The sequence below is a fragment of the Haematobia irritans genome, chromosome 1 (genome assembly GCF_050003625.1).
Source record: "Haematobia irritans isolate KBUSLIRL chromosome 1, ASM5000362v1, whole genome shotgun sequence".
In the NCBI taxonomy this organism is placed as follows: domain Eukaryota; kingdom Metazoa; phylum Arthropoda; class Insecta; order Diptera; family Muscidae; genus Haematobia; species Haematobia irritans.
Window position 1 is genome coordinate 73,003,187 of NC_134397.1, and position 15,193 is coordinate 73,018,379.

Genomic DNA, 15,193 nt, shown 5'->3' on the forward strand with positions numbered 1-15,193 from the left:
GCTCTTTTTTTGCTGGGATGTCTCAGTTAATTTCGCAACGACGTTTGAATAGGAAGCAGCCGTTCGGCATTGTTTCATCAGAGGAAGCTTGCCTCATATCGATTTGCGAATTATGGATTAATGAAGGAAGATTAAATGCATTAAGATAATTGAGCTTGATCTGCGCCGGCATACTGCAACAATATGAAAGCAAGAGTTTATGAATTAGATTCTCTTATTTTTTAGATTTAGATTTGCGATTAAACCGTAGAGCATGTTTTAAGGATGATGAGACCTAGGAACACTACCTTTGAAAATGTGTTTCGGGACCTGACCCGGCTTGGAAACAAATCAGGTATTTCCTGGAATAAAAATAGGGTACGATGGAAAAAAGATGTTAGAGATCACAACAAATCGAACACTCCACAAAAAAAAAACTGATTCAATTACGAAATTAATTGATCCAATTAATTTTTTAATTGAAATGTCTTCAATCACAGAAATAATAGTATCAATTAAAAAAATAATTGAAGGTCAATTAAAAAATTAATTGATCCAATTAAAAAATTAATTGATACTATTAATGTTTGTTTCAATTAAAAATATTGTTGCATCAATTAAATTTTTAATTGAATATTTTCAAAAACTCAATTAAAATTTTAATTGGAAAAATATTCGCTATTTTTTTCTGTGTGGCTTATGTCAGACGACATGAGACAGGGAAATTTGAATATTCTTTTCAAACTAATATAGTACCCAGCATTTGTGAAACTTGTAGAAGTGATTCTCTTGTTCCTCTTATTCCAAAACAAGTCTGATGCACTCTGCAATATTCTCATGTTGATGTCCACCAAATTACCGACGCGTACATCAGGATCGTCCCACTTATGCTTATGGCCTTCGCAAAGTAACCATAATGTGGAGTGTAAAAACGAAAACGCAGTACTTGAGTCCATGTTAGAAAATTGTCGGATACTTATGAGTATAAAGCAACTCCCGGAGATAAAGGTTCAAAGAAATTTCTCCATTATTTTAGCCAAATAAATATTTGCATTGAATAAGCGCCTTAGTACAGCCCTAGGGCCTCTAAATGTTAGAATATTCGTGGTTTGATAGCCTAATATGGAAGCATAAAAATTGAGTTTTCATCTGAGATGACAATGTCTATGAGAATAAAATGCAGACTTGTCAGAACGCTGCCCTTAGAACTGCCAGAGACTGTCTACCCAGTACACCCCTGGATCACCTTTATGCGGAGACCAAGATCATCCCAGTGCGCAGACACAACTACATGTTGTCAAAGCAGTACCTCCTGGGTTGCTATCGCAGTAGCCATCCAAATCACCATCTTGTGTATAGGCAACCATCACCCAGGAATGTAAGAGTTGATCTTCACCTACTATAGAACGAGATAAAGCGTTAGAAAAAAGAGACTATAGATCAGGCAGCATACCAGAGAGGTCTGAACACGATTCATGAGGATACTGTAGCTGAAGCGGTGAGAAGCTAAAAGGTTAATCCTGTTCTCACAGCTCGACCACCGCCCATAGCATCGTAGGAAAGAGATCTCCCGCGACAGACCAGTAGTTTTGGCCAAACTAAGATCAGGTAAGAGCAGTCGCCTCATTGATTGATAGCAGCGTAGCTGACGTGTGTCCCATTTGTAACCAAGGGCCACATGACACTCGTCACATTTTCGCTTGCCCTGCCAAACCTACTCGACTCACCACCAGATCACTCTGGACACATCCCATTTTTGTGGCAGAGTTCCTTGATCTGGACACAAGCTAAGGCACCACATAACAAACTGTTACAACAACAACCTCTATGAGAAAGCATAACCCGCCTTCTATACAAGCCACGGTCTTACACCAAACGGTTTTCCCCGCAGGTTTATTTTCTACCAGCTATTTCGATTCTCATTAAAACTGCAACATTTTCAAAATTGCTAAGCGAGTGTGTTAAAGCATTGGACTCAGAATAAAACCTTTTTACGAGAGGTTTGTGTGGAATTTACAAGGGGTTTAATAAATTCACCGAATTTATGCAAATGCATAGTTTCGCTTTAAGTAGAGGATGCTGCTACGGAATGTGGAGATTCCGAAACGATCGTACATGTCTAAAATTACATGGAGTTTTGCCCAACTTTAATTTCACAAACATATTATTAAACTACTCCTGAAGATTAGTTGACAAATGATTTTAAGCTGAAATTACAACAATAATGTGGACATTGAAGAAACGAAAAAGTGCAAAACAGAAGAATTAGCCACAATTTTATAACGGTACTACCATTTCTTCGAAAGGGTAATGAGGAAAGAAGTTTTGTAACACTGGAGCAGACACGACATTTCCTTAAGTAGATTTACACATAGTGTAACATGGCGCTTGGATTTGTTTTTAGAAGATTCGGTTAAGTTAGGTTTAGTTGCAGGCTATTATTTTAGACTATTCAACCCATATTGATATCAATGAGAGCTGATTCTAACTGCGTTCTAACTGCGTTTCTTTCATTTACAATAGAGAAGTTTAACGATTAGATTTCAATCTAAATGTGCATATGAAAACTGCTGGTCGCTTAAATCCTAATCTATAGAAGTGTCCTTCCACGGCTACCACTTTCTACTAATTTAATGGAGATTCACCAACCGGCGTACCACAATATACGGGTCAGTTGCAAACTATCTCACCTAACCTCACCTACACATCGAGGCAAAAATAATCATTTAGTTATATATTAAGGATATTATTTTACCTTTTACTGCAAACAGGATTCTAATATTCTTTAACCATGGAAGAGAATATACATTTGTTTCTAATGAAAGGCACAACTAAATACATATTACTTGTTCAACGAACAGTTCAAACCATAAATAAGGTTCCATAAATTCCAGGTCATAGTGGTGGCATTATTGACATGGGGAATGATTAAGAGGATGTATAAAGAGAAAATGAAAAACGAGGTTTACAAAAAGTTTTTGAGTACAAACTTACGTGGAGTAATACCTGGATATGTGCGAGAAATTTTTATCTGTGCACCGTTCACGAACCCAATTTTTGTAACAACAAAATTAAAATATTATCGAAACGAGGGAATATGAGAGAAAAAATGTAAAAATGTGAATCGTGTGGTTGTTGGTTCCACCATTAGGTTTCGAATGTTCCACAACTTTGCACAAGTAAATCGAATTTCTTGCTAATTATCTTGTCTTAAAATTGCCATATGTGGCCCAAGTGGACTAATTTCATCGAAATTATGTCTTTGCAACACCGTTAATGAAGTTGATGAATTTTTTCCGCGGATTTATAAAATGCTATTTTTTCACTTTGCTCGACACACTTGCTAGGCACACCGTAAATGTGTTGGCGTATTAGCTCTGTCACAGCAATACCTAAAATACCCTACACAATGTATTCATTGTTATCGTAATAGCACTCGTTGATTCGGATTACGAATGTTCGGTTGACGAAACATAGTCTGGGGCCAATGGGCCAACAGTTAGATGTAGGGGTATTGTGTTGACAGAAAATCTATTACATATTTTATAATCTATCGGGGGTGGGTAAGAAGCTCACCACAAGCTAACACAAAAATGAAGGAATAAGTCAAATAAATAATAATAATAATGTTATGAAGAAAAACGTTAACTTTTTGCCTGAAATTCCATTTGTTTACATTTTTCGATTGCAGCTGATAGCTGCCGTATGTTTGAAAGAGTGTGAGTGCTCTAAGGTTATGTTTGACATTTCAGTTGTAAACAAATCCGCTTAAATCATGGGAGGCCATGCGAAAACATATGTGTGGTTCCCCATTCCAAAAGACACTCGCTAGAGCGAAACAAAAAATTCACCGGTATTTTATGCCCTTTAAGCCATATGGTTATTTCGCATACCAACCACATGTTTTGCCATCAGCTGTTCTAACGTATGCAAAAATACAGCTGAACTGAATTGAAATTGTAATAGATTATTATGTTTCGTCACAGTGTTCTTCTACTCGTGCCATAAATCCATAACAGATATTAACTCTGTTCATGTACTCAATATTTTTTACTAATTTTTTTTTTTTTAAGTTTACTCCATAGAGAAATTAAATTTTACAAGGTGCAAGTTTGTACTGGAGACTTTTTCCAGCGAGTATTGCGCTTTTCTGTGTGTGTTGGAAAAAAGTCGCTTAAAGCAAAAAAAAGTTAAAGCATACGCCTGCTTTTTTTCAGTATAACGACCCTTTTTCGGCCTTAAGGGTCGTTTATACTGAATGATATTTCGAGTTTTGTCGCTAAAAAATAAATTTGTAAAAGCAGACCCTGGCAACATTTTTTGAATTCGACCACCCTTCGGAGAATATGGTGGAGATTCTCGGAAGCGTCGAAAACAGTCCTACCTAATATCCACAACTCTATTCTATTAAAGCATCGCATGAGTGCAATTGTTATGTGTCTTTTTAGATAAATTTAGAACGACTCCAATAAGAGCTCCTTCAAACTATTAGAAAAACGTGCATTTTAGGATAGTTGTAAAACAATCATTGTGGTTCATAATATAAGTTTATCCGGACGACAGTTCGGAACATGTCGAACATATCCCATATATTGGCCACATTATAAGTTAGTCCGAAGTCTTAATCGATAGTGCTGCATTTTTATGGAATCGATAACACCCCTGCCAACATTTTTTGAATTTGACGGCGCTTCTGAGAATACGCACCCCGTCGAAAACAGTCGTATACGATATCCAAAACTCCCCGAAAAAGCACCGTCACTATTGAGAAGTTACTACAAAAAAGTATTGCATGAGTGCAATTATTAGGTGCCTATTTAGATAAATTTAGAACGACGCCAATAAGAGCCCATTCAAATTGTCAGAAAAAGCGAATTTTAAGTTAGTTGTAAAAGAATCGTTGTGGTCAATTTAAACACGATTTTTAGATGTTTATTAATTTGATTAAACATTTATGAATTTTTATAAATATAACATTTATACGACTACACATCACATTTAACATAAGTTTTTGCATTAATAAAAGAATGTTGTTGAGTTACAAGTAGCAAGTTACATGTTGCAGCGTCTATCAGCCAGTGTTTTTATGCTCGATGGAGGAAGCATGTCTGAAAAAATATCTGAAAAACTATCACCTTATTCCATTTGGAAAGTCGAAAGTTGTTCACCAATATACCTTTTACAATTATAAGCATAATAACTATTTTTTCAGCACTTCATTTCGCTTTTATTTTAATAAATTATAATAAGTTAGTTGCGCTTGTTGTTTCACTAAATATAAAATGGCTCTTGTAACAATAGGGATGCCAAAATACTTTCATGTACATTTCGTACTTTTTCATACGTTTCCCCCATCACAGTTGGCGATTGTTGTAGTGTCACTTACTAGTCTGTGATAGCGATAAGGATGAAATGGAACTTTGAAATGCTCCCAATAAACACAAACGTTTGAAAAATGCTAAATTTCAACAATTTTTCAAACTTTTTTTCAAAGGATTAGGGTAATATTCAAGTTGAGAAATTGTTGAGAAAATCGCGTTCTCAACAAAAAACAGACATTACCCTCAACAGTGAAATTCAACACATTAGCAATAATATCTCAAGTGTTATCCTCAAATTGAAATGCATTGCTACTCAATAACTTGTCAAACAATTGTCGATGCGAGTCAAATTCAAAATTAACATCGTTGCAAATACTTTTCAACCTAAATTTGTATGAATGATATCCCCACTTCAAATTGAAAGTCAAAGCCAAAATTCTATGAATTTTGTATAATTTATTCATTTTCATCAAAATAAAATATATAATAATACACTACACTACATAATATACTACAATACCAATTGATAAATAATAATCTTATTAAACATATCAACATATAAGAAAAAAAAACAACACAACTTTAAATATCTTAAACATTATTAGTAAAGACTTTTGCATTCATAATTCGATTTCCTTCCTGTTGGTGTCATAAAACAGCATTAAAATTTATTAACATGCGGGCAATTTGAAATTAGGAACGTACTGGACCGCGTGTTAAAATTGATTTCCAGCAGAAGGAATTCACAATATATCCATTTTAAACTGATAATAGCATATGAATTAAACTGACGATGTGATGCACATTTTCATCCAGAAGTTGTTGATTTCAACAATTTGTTGTTTTTAACAATTTTAATTGGTTGCACTTGTAATGTTTCTGGAAACTTTTTCTTGTCGATAAGCCACTCATTTTTCATTGGTCAGCTTCTTAATGTTTGCAAGAATGTAGCATCCAAAGATTTTAGTTTTCTGCAAAGAGATTTAAATTTAGAGACTTCTCTAAAGTGTTGATCTAATTTTTCATATTGACGTACCAATTATTATAAACTATTTGAAGCAGTTCCAGTTAATTGTCCACCATTTTTTCATCGGTCAGCTTTTTAATGTTTTCAAGAACGTAGAATTCATAATTTTAGTTTTCTTCAAAGAGATATACATTTAGTGACTTCCTTAAAGTTTTATTTCATTTTTTTATTTTCACTTACCTATTTTTATAAACTATTTGGTTATTTGTCTAAAATTTTCCATTTTATTTTAATTTCTTGCAATTGACCACGAACTTCGTTGCACAAATAAGTATTGAAAACCACATGGTTTTTTCGTTGCATTTTAGGGTAGTGTTTTGTCAAAGTTTTCTCATATTATATTCAACACCTTTTCAAAGATTTCGTCAACATTTTGGCAAATTGGAAGTAATTCGCAAACAATTTGAAGATGTATTGAAGATGAGCTATTTCAAGTCAAGTTGAATTTATGTTGAAAATTATATTTACCCTCAAACTGAAAAGTTGTTGCATTTGAAAAACGCTCATCCTGTGTTTATTGGGCTGGTAGGGGCATTTACCGATTTTTTAGTCATCGCCGACAATTCGTATCGATTGGACACATTGTAAGATTCTTTACAAACACAGACATTCCGTCCGGAAAAACTTATAGTCTGTAGGACGCATTACGAATGGATATTTCGTTTGATTTACAGGAATACGCTCTTTATTGCATTAACAGAATGGAAACCCTAACTTTGTGTTTTCCCGTCGGTTTGACACGAAAATACGTCATGCGCTATAACTTAAATAGTCAATTAATAAACAAAAACAGCTGATCTTAAAAAACTTGGTCAACATAAATTTGTAGTAAAATGAATATTTGTCGGTCGGTGCGACAGTTTTGCTCTGTTGCTGGCAAGGGAGCAACAGTACAAGTACAAAGGAAAAAGTTAAACTTTAAACAGTTACAGCACACTAGCAAAATACCAAAAACTCCCCATATAAGTGCATACGAAAATACCCCTCCCGCAAAAATTAAACCAAATACATTTCAATTGTTGGAACGATTGTCGTTGGTTGATTTAGATGGTCATGAAGCCCAACAAACCATAGAGAGAAGTATACACTTTGCCGAGAAGATTGTAAACATCGATACATCCGATATTCAACCATTATACATGGTATTGTATGAGCAGCCTTTACGATTACGCAAGGATCAAATAACTGAAGGAAATTGTCGTGATGATATACTTCAAAATGCTAGCGTAACTGATGAAGATTATTTTATTTCACCTCCAGGAAATATACCCTTGAGTCAAGATGGTGCATTTGAAAAATAAGATACTTAAGATAACTTGAAGCGAAAATTTAGAATAAATAGCACTCACAACTGTTGAATTTTTATTTAAAAACCCTTTAATTGTTACATGGAAAACCATTTATGATAAATTAATAGGATGAATATTTATTTCCTTGAGTATTTGTTATGAAGCTCCTGAACTAGAAGACGTGGTGAAGAAACTACGGTTTTGTAATATCAGACTTGCTGCACAAAAAGGTGATCTACTGGTGAATCAAATATTATTTGGGGTAAATTGACAGGATAAAGGGCTATATACTTGAACATTTGAAGCGCCTACTTTATAAGTGACGTGTAATGTTGTGATAACACTCACAAAAAAACTGAAGTTTTGTAATATCAGACTTGCTGCTAATTGCCTAAAATGACTGATATTAGGAATTTGTGTCTTGGTTTTAACAAAACTAGTATGGTTATTTTAATGAATTGTACAAAAATAGATTTGTCAAAACCCTTTATAAATAAATATTACTTTTATGTCAAACATTTATTCTTAAATTTATTACAAAAAAAAAATTGAAAATATGAATTTTATAAAAAGTTATATGAAATAACGAAACATACATATTTAAGATATATACAATCCAACTACTTATTTTTCCAAATGAATAAGTTATTTGCTATGTTACAGTACACTTCCAATGGGCCGTAATTAAATATCAATAATTACAAATACTTCATAGTTATTCTTCTCTGGTTCCTGTATAACTTGCATGGCTGAGTATGTGATGGCTTTCACTTCTGTGCCTTGTGGATGTTTTTCTAGGTCAAAGGGTTCTCCATAGCACCGACATTCAATCTCAAATGTTTCTAAATCGAATTTGGTGATTTCTAAGCGTCGACATATAAGAAAGGGTTCTGCCGAAAAAAGGAACAACAATTCATCTAGAAAGTGAAAGAGTAAACCTTCCACATCATCGCCCTTGGCGTCTATTTGATAGCACGTTTCAACAGTAACATATTCTAATTCTGTCATATAGCCAAACATGGCGGTACCGCATTGTTCGAAAGCTTCTTTGAGAGATTCGCCCCAGGCATGTAATCTTAAGTATAAAAAAGGTTTCAGATTATTTATTTTCCCATACAAATTTGAACAACAATAGTGATACTTACTGCACATCAGCAGTATGGTCCAAATCTAAAATAATGATGATGAGTAATAGAAAAATGACGAAATTAGTCCATTGCAATTTTTGGAAAGATCCATTACTTACATTCATATTTAACTTCTGGCAAGAAGAAATCCTCTTTACTGAATTCAACTTCCATATCTGTTTACTTTGTTTTAGTTATAAAAAATTGCTAAAAATCCGTAAATAATATTTTTTGCCTTTTGTTATGATAGTGTGTCACCGCCAATGTTTTGTTTTGGTGTGCATGCTTACAAATGTCAAAGAAGACAGCTGTTCAAGTGTTCGAAAACATAATTCAAACACAGTGTTCGAAAAGTAAAAGATTGGTACCATGGCTGAATAAAGACGTTGAATCACGATTACAAAAACAAAAATTTCAATATGGTGTTTACAATTTTAATAAAAGATTCGTATATAGACCAATTAAGGTATAGACATCTCAAGTGAATTCATAGCGCTGTAGTTTGTCTGCACGCCGTAGAGGGTTCTTTTACGTCTGCAATTTGGCTTTAATTTGTTATCTTTCCTTTGTTTTCTTGATGAAACAGCAAATATTGTAAAAGCAATGGAATGACTGCGCACTGCAAATAAACAAAACCATGGTGAATTATCAAATTATGTCTTTATATTTACCCTGCCAACATATTTTAAATTTGACGGCACTTCTAAGATCCCCACCACGTTGAAAACAATCGTATACAGTGTTGCCAGGATAGGGGTTTTAGCCCAAAATTTAGGGGGATTTTGCACGTTTAGGGGGATTTTTGGGGGTAAAAAAATATCTTAGACCTCATAAAGTGGAGCAATTTTCAACCAAATTTGGAACAATTCTGACATGAAATTGGGGGAGAAAGATGCAGGAAATCAACCCAAGTTCCTAAATATAAGGAAGTAAGCATTACCATTATTTTCATTAACCTTTTCAATTGCGTCTTTTTAATTTAATTTTTTAATATTTGACACAGTTAAAAAAAGAAATCGTATTTTAACTTAGCAGCTGAAAGCATTTTTAGAGTTAAATTTTCATTCAATTATGGATCTTAGGAAGCCACCGTGGTGCAATGGTTCAGCGATGGATTATCCCACCTCATTAATGTTGACGACATTTCTGAGTGTTTCAAAACTTCTCTAAGTGGTTTCACTACAATGTGGAACGCCGTTCGGACTCGGCTATAAAAAAGACGTCCCTTGTCATTGAGCTTAATATGGATTCGGGCAGCACTCAGTGATAAGAGAGAAGTTCACTACTGTGGTATCACAATGGACTGAATAGTCTAAGAGAGCCTGATACATCGGGCTGCCACCTAACCTATGGGTCTCATAATATGACACCTACAATTTGTAGACTGCAACGGCAAACGATTTAAAATTTTAATAATGTATATATTTACTGAATTTTTTACTTTGTAAACCGTTTTTTTAAACTAATTTAATTTAAAATATTTATACATTAAATTATTTTGTTTTTAAATTCATATCGTATTATTATATATTTTTATTCAATTAAATTGTTAAAATGTATCACTACAGGATTTTTTCACGAAATTTTTTACATTCATAAAATTTTGGGGGTTCTTGAAAAACTCTAGACCAATTTAGGGGTTTTTTTCATAAGATTTGGGGGGAAGATTCAAAAATTACCTGGCAACTCTGATCGTATACGACATCCAAAACTCGTCGGAAAAGCGCCGTCACTATTGAGAAGTTGTACCACGCCAAGTAACTACAAAAAATTATCGCATGAGTGCAATTATTAGGTGCCTTTTTTTAATAAATTTAAAACGACACCAATAAGAGCCCCTTCAAACAATCAGAAAAAGTGAATTTTAAGATAATTATAAAAGAAACTGTGGTCAAATAAAACACGATTGTTTAGATGTTTACTAATTTGATTAAACATGTATAAATTCTTATAAATATAACATGTATGCCACTATCACAAAACATTTAACATAATTTTTTTCATTAACAATAGAATGATGTTGGTGTACAAGTGGAAAGTTACATGTTGCAGCGTCTACCAGCCAGTGTTTTTATTCTCGATGGAGGCAGCGTGTCTGTAAAATATCTGAAAAACAATCACTTTATTCCATTTGGAAAGTCAAAACTTGTTCACCAATATACCTTTTACAATTTTAAGCGAAATAACTATGTTTTCAGCACTTCATTATCGATTTTACTTAAATAAATTATAAGAAGCTAGTTGCTCTTGGTGTTTCACAAAATATAAAATGGCTCTTCTAACAATAATGATGGCAAAATACTTTCATGTACATTTCATACTTTTTCATACGCTTCCCCCATCACACTTGGCGATTGTTGCAGTGTCACTTATGCGCTTTACATATTATCAGTTATTTCGAACGGAATGTCTGTGTTTGTAAAGAATCTTAAAGTGTGTCGGATCGATACGACTTGTCGGCGATGACTAAATAATCGGTAAATGTGTTGTCGATCCCATAAACATGCAGCAGTATCGATTATGGCTTCGGATTTAACTTATAATGTGCACAATATATGGGATATGTTCGACACGAGCACTGTCGTCCGGAATAACTGATAGTCTGTAAAGCGCATTACGAGTCTGTGGTAGCGATGAGAATGAAATGGAACTTTGAAATGCTGGTGTCATTGTTGAAAAATCACCTGGCATTGTTGAAATTCGCGTTCTCAACAAAAAAAAAAGAATTCAACACGTTAGGAACAATTTCTCAACATATTACACGCAAAAAAATAATTCTTTCCTCCCAAACGAAATTTTAGACAAACAAAGTTCGTTTCTCATTTGCTTTTCCCTGTAAGGAAGTGTATTTGGAAGAAAAGTATATACTTTTTGTGATAAACGTTTATTCTTTTCCAGGATGTAAAAAAAGACAAACTCAAAAAAAAAACACATTGTTTTCTTGCTAATTGCATTTTCGCTCACATCTTTCTCACATCCACGGGGTTTTTTTAGTTCTTAACACCTTTTCCTGTAATACCAACAATGTAGAAGAAATTATACGATTTTATACATTTTTAATTTTTTTTTACCTTTCGCCTGGACGGAGAATCGAACCGCGGACCATGCACTTTGTAAGCCAACACACTAACCACTGAGCTATGTACCTGTTATGGTCATCAATAGATAAATATCCATATAAGTTATATTTATATAGCATAACTTGCGGCGCCCACGAACCGAATAAACAAAGTTTATTTACCAGAAACAAACATTTAGTTTGGCACCGTGGAGCAGTGCTTGCTACGTCCGACTTGCATGCCAAGGGTCGTGGGTTCGATCCCTGCTTCGATCAAAGTTTTTTTTGTTTTGAACATATATTCCAGATATGTTCGGAAGATTCCGAAAAAATGTTCAACATTACATTGTAGTATATACAATTTTGAACTGTAAAATGTGCCGTATTAAAGACCTAAAGTCAGAAAAGAACAGTGTTTGATATAAACGAAATGGACTGTGTTGTTATTTCAAAAATAACTTTTTTTATTGAAAAAATAAAAATTTTGTAACAAACGAATTTTTTTGGTGATAAAAGTTTACAATTTTCGAAGCAATTCAAAAAACTCTAACAAAAGAAAAACGTTTTTGGTACACGTTTTCCAAACGTTTTTTTTCTTTGAGTGTAGCAACAACTTTTCAAACTAAATTTCATTTTAAAGGCCGGTACTATGTTCATTCTTGCGAAAAATTTTTATGGAAACCATTATTTCGCACATAGAAAGCGGCGTTTTTTTAGGTAGCTTGGAGCGCTATTTTACAGGGAGCGATATTGGATTAAGTTGGTGGTTGTTGCTTGTTTTTACAAAATAACATTTTATTTTTCCTTGGGCAATTGATCTGCTATTCCTTTGATCCTTTTGTATAGTTTCGGAACAAAAATATGGTCCGTGTTTGATTTATAAACCCGCACAAATAGTTTTTAATAAATAAATTATTTCTTAATTCACATTGCAAATGGCGCTGTGCTATAAACGTCAGTTTTTCAACACGAAAAAACAAAGTATCACAAATGGAAAAATTTCGCAAATTTTTCGCATTTTTTGGTTTTGTATGGAGTTTCAACGCGAAAACCGAACAGAGTACCGGCCTTAATGCCTCAAACCTATTGGAAAATTTGTTGAAAGCAAGCAATTTGCAAGGTCATTTGAATTAATGTTGAAGATGGAAATTGATATGGCGTTACCTATGAAAAATGCTCATCCTTGTGTTTGTTGGGATGTCTCTATATTTAATTGCTCTATGGTTTGAGTTTGCCAACATCGATCGCAGCTAGGGGTCGAGATTTCCCCTATTTGATGTAGGAAAGGTTTATCGTACATTTGACCAATCAGTAGTCTGTTTATAATCTTGGTTTCAGATGTGTGGACACGTACCAAGGTTCATTCAATACACTACTGTGAATATTGAAATAATCCTTACCATGGGTCCTAGATTTTTCCACAAATTGGTTATTCCATCTATACCATAATTCTTCTTCAATGCATCTTAATGCTTCTTTCTCCGTATATTTGACTTGCAATACCATCTGCTTCTTCATTAATTTCAATGTTCCTGTGGCCAGGAACCCAGACCACATGGCAGGATACAATACTGGAGTTCTCTGAAACCTCGAGGCAATGTAGTTATCATTATTAGCACAAGCCAGAACCTTGCACGCATCAAGGCTATCAGTGAAAATTACAAACTTTTCATACTAATTTTCAACTGCAATTTGCAAGGATTTGAAGAGAACACAAATTTCTCCAAACACACAACAAAATTTTTCTCTGATTCAATCACCAAATTAATTGATCCAATTAATTTTTTAATTGAAATGTCTTCAATCACGAAAATGATAGTATCAATCACAGTTTTAATTGGGCATAGAAAAAATTCTTGATTAAAAAATTAATTGATTTTTTCAGCAAAATTCAATTAATTTTTTAATTGATTCAATTAAAAAATTAATTGATGTTGATTGCAAAACGCAATTAATTTATTAATTAAAAAAGGTAACTATTTTTAATTACTTAGTTAGATTGGCTTAGAGTTTTTATTTGGATTAACAAATGATTGTTTGAAATACATTTTTAATTAAAAAAGTAAAAAAAAATCAGCACTTTTTTTAACTGAATTAGTCTTCCGAATTTGATTAAAAAGTTAATTGTATCAATTAATTTTTTAATTAAACATTTTAAAAATTTCAATCATTGACTTAACTAACTTAATGTTTCTATCATGATTAAAAAGTTAATTGTATCAATTAATTTATTAATGGAAAAAATTTTCAACTTCAATTAACCTTTTAATTGGAAATATTTTGGTGATATTTTTTTCTGTGAACATAGACGAGGCCTTGAAATTAATTTTTTTTGCTAGATAATTGGTTGAGTATGACAGAACACCTATTGGATACTTTAAAATTAGAGACGTATTCAATATTATTAAAAACCGATTTAAAATCGTGATAAACATGGCTATAACTGGATTTAACAAGGGTATTATCAGAGACGATATCAAAAAGATCAAAATTATATTTCCTCGCATATCAATTCCTTAGCCGTAAGAAAAATAGCTCTGAACTCAGGGGGCAATTCATGAGCTAATGCATACAGTGAGCGAACTGTTGTGCTTCTGCAGACACCAAGACATCTTCTAAGCATATTATTTTGTAATCTTTCAATTCTTTTATTTACATATTGAGGGGAATGTGAAGTGGTAGTTCTGGCGTACTCAATCTTCGATCTTAAGGCCGGTATGCACCTCTAGCGAAAAATTTCATTCCCATAAGAAATGCATTGCTATTTATGCTAACGAAATTTTCCGTAGCGTTCAATTTCGTAAGCTGGTACGCACCTCTAATGAAAATAACAGGGTTGTCAAAAGCATATTTTGGCAGCAAACATTTAATTTATTACAATCATTGTGTGCGTAAAAGTTTTAAAAGGTCTGTAAATAATAAACAATTTTTTTGAGGAATATTTGGAACATATATTAACAATTTTTAAAAGCGATTAGCTGGTTTAAAATTTGTGTACACAGTCCAGTTTTTTTGTTGTAGACTTAAATAAATTTTTGCTACCGAAAATTTCGCTAGAGGTGCATACCGGCCTTTACACAGCCTGTCATATGACATCAGAACAAAATCATCTGCATATTGAAACAATTGTGTCAAGGCATATTAAAGAGGTAAAGTCATGCAATCAGGTGACTAATATCGACATTCATCTTGTCAAAGGCTTTGTTTACGTTTAGTAGGTTTGTTTACATTCTTTGTGTACATAAATATTACAATACAACAACACTACACATACACAAAATGTCAACTTAAGTGACCTGCCATTTTAGTTTGACTTTCTAAATATCATGGGGTGTACACACGTTTGCTCGTGACCTTACCTTTAATTAATATGCCTTGCAATTGTGTGTTAC

At 33.3% G+C, this 15,193-nt stretch overlaps 3 protein-coding genes and 1 long non-coding RNA gene across 4 annotated transcripts in view; 1 reads left to right on the top strand and 3 right to left on the bottom strand.

The window, feature by feature from the left end:
• The window catches only part of E2f1 (E2F transcription factor 1), a 228,049-nt gene extending 224,633 nt beyond the window's left edge, over positions 1–3,416 (bottom strand). Inside the window, exon 1 of the mRNA XM_075290749.1 lies at positions 2,974–3,416. The gene's annotated coding sequence lies outside the window, so the exon portion shown is untranslated. The remainder of the gene's footprint in view (positions 1–2,973) is intronic.
• A 2,515-nt stretch (positions 3,417–5,931) lies between these two features.
• LOC142239085 (uncharacterized) lies at positions 5,932–6,836 on the bottom strand. Its single transcript, XR_012722913.1, has 3 exons — positions 6,508–6,836; positions 6,337–6,442; positions 5,932–6,271 (listed from the first exon to the last, which is right to left on the bottom strand). It is a non-coding gene; the product is annotated as an uncharacterized LOC142239085 (long non-coding RNA).
• Positions 6,837–7,099: 263 nt separating this feature from the next.
• Positions 7,100–7,686, top strand: GatC (glutamyl-tRNA(Gln) amidotransferase subunit C, mitochondrial). Its single transcript, XM_075290753.1, has one exon. It carries the CDS (start codon positions 7,161–7,163, stop codon positions 7,626–7,628), a length of 468 nt encoding a protein of 155 aa, XP_075146868.1. The 5' UTR covers positions 7,100–7,160; the 3' UTR covers positions 7,629–7,686.
• A 430-nt stretch (positions 7,687–8,116) lies between these two features.
• On the bottom strand, positions 8,117–9,034 carry Archease (protein archease). Its single transcript, XM_075290752.1, has 3 exons — positions 8,863–9,034; positions 8,762–8,786; positions 8,117–8,691 (listed from the first exon to the last, which is right to left on the bottom strand). Exons 1-3 carry the CDS (start codon positions 8,915–8,917, stop codon positions 8,301–8,303), a joined length of 471 nt encoding a protein of 156 aa, XP_075146867.1. The 5' UTR covers positions 8,918–9,034; the 3' UTR covers positions 8,117–8,300.
• Positions 9,035–15,193: the final 6,159 nt, after the last annotated feature.

Bases quoted from the DNA above. Each gene is read 5' to 3' on its own strand.
- GatC (XM_075290753.1), top strand. From the start codon at position 7,161: ATGAATATTTGTCGGTCGGTGCGACAGTTTTGCTCTGTTGCTGGCAAG.
- Archease (XM_075290752.1), bottom strand. From the start codon at position 8,917: ATGGAAGTTGAATTCAGTAAAGAGGATTTCTTCTTGCCAGAAGTTAAA. The intron at 8,787-8,862 runs GTAAGTAATGGA...TCATTATTTTAG, and splicing joins GCCAGAAGTTAAATATGAAT to ATTTGGACCATACTGCTGAT. The intron at 8,692-8,761 runs GTAAGTATCACT...TTTATACTTAAG, and splicing joins GACCATACTGCTGATGTGCA to ATTACATGCCTGGGGCGAAT.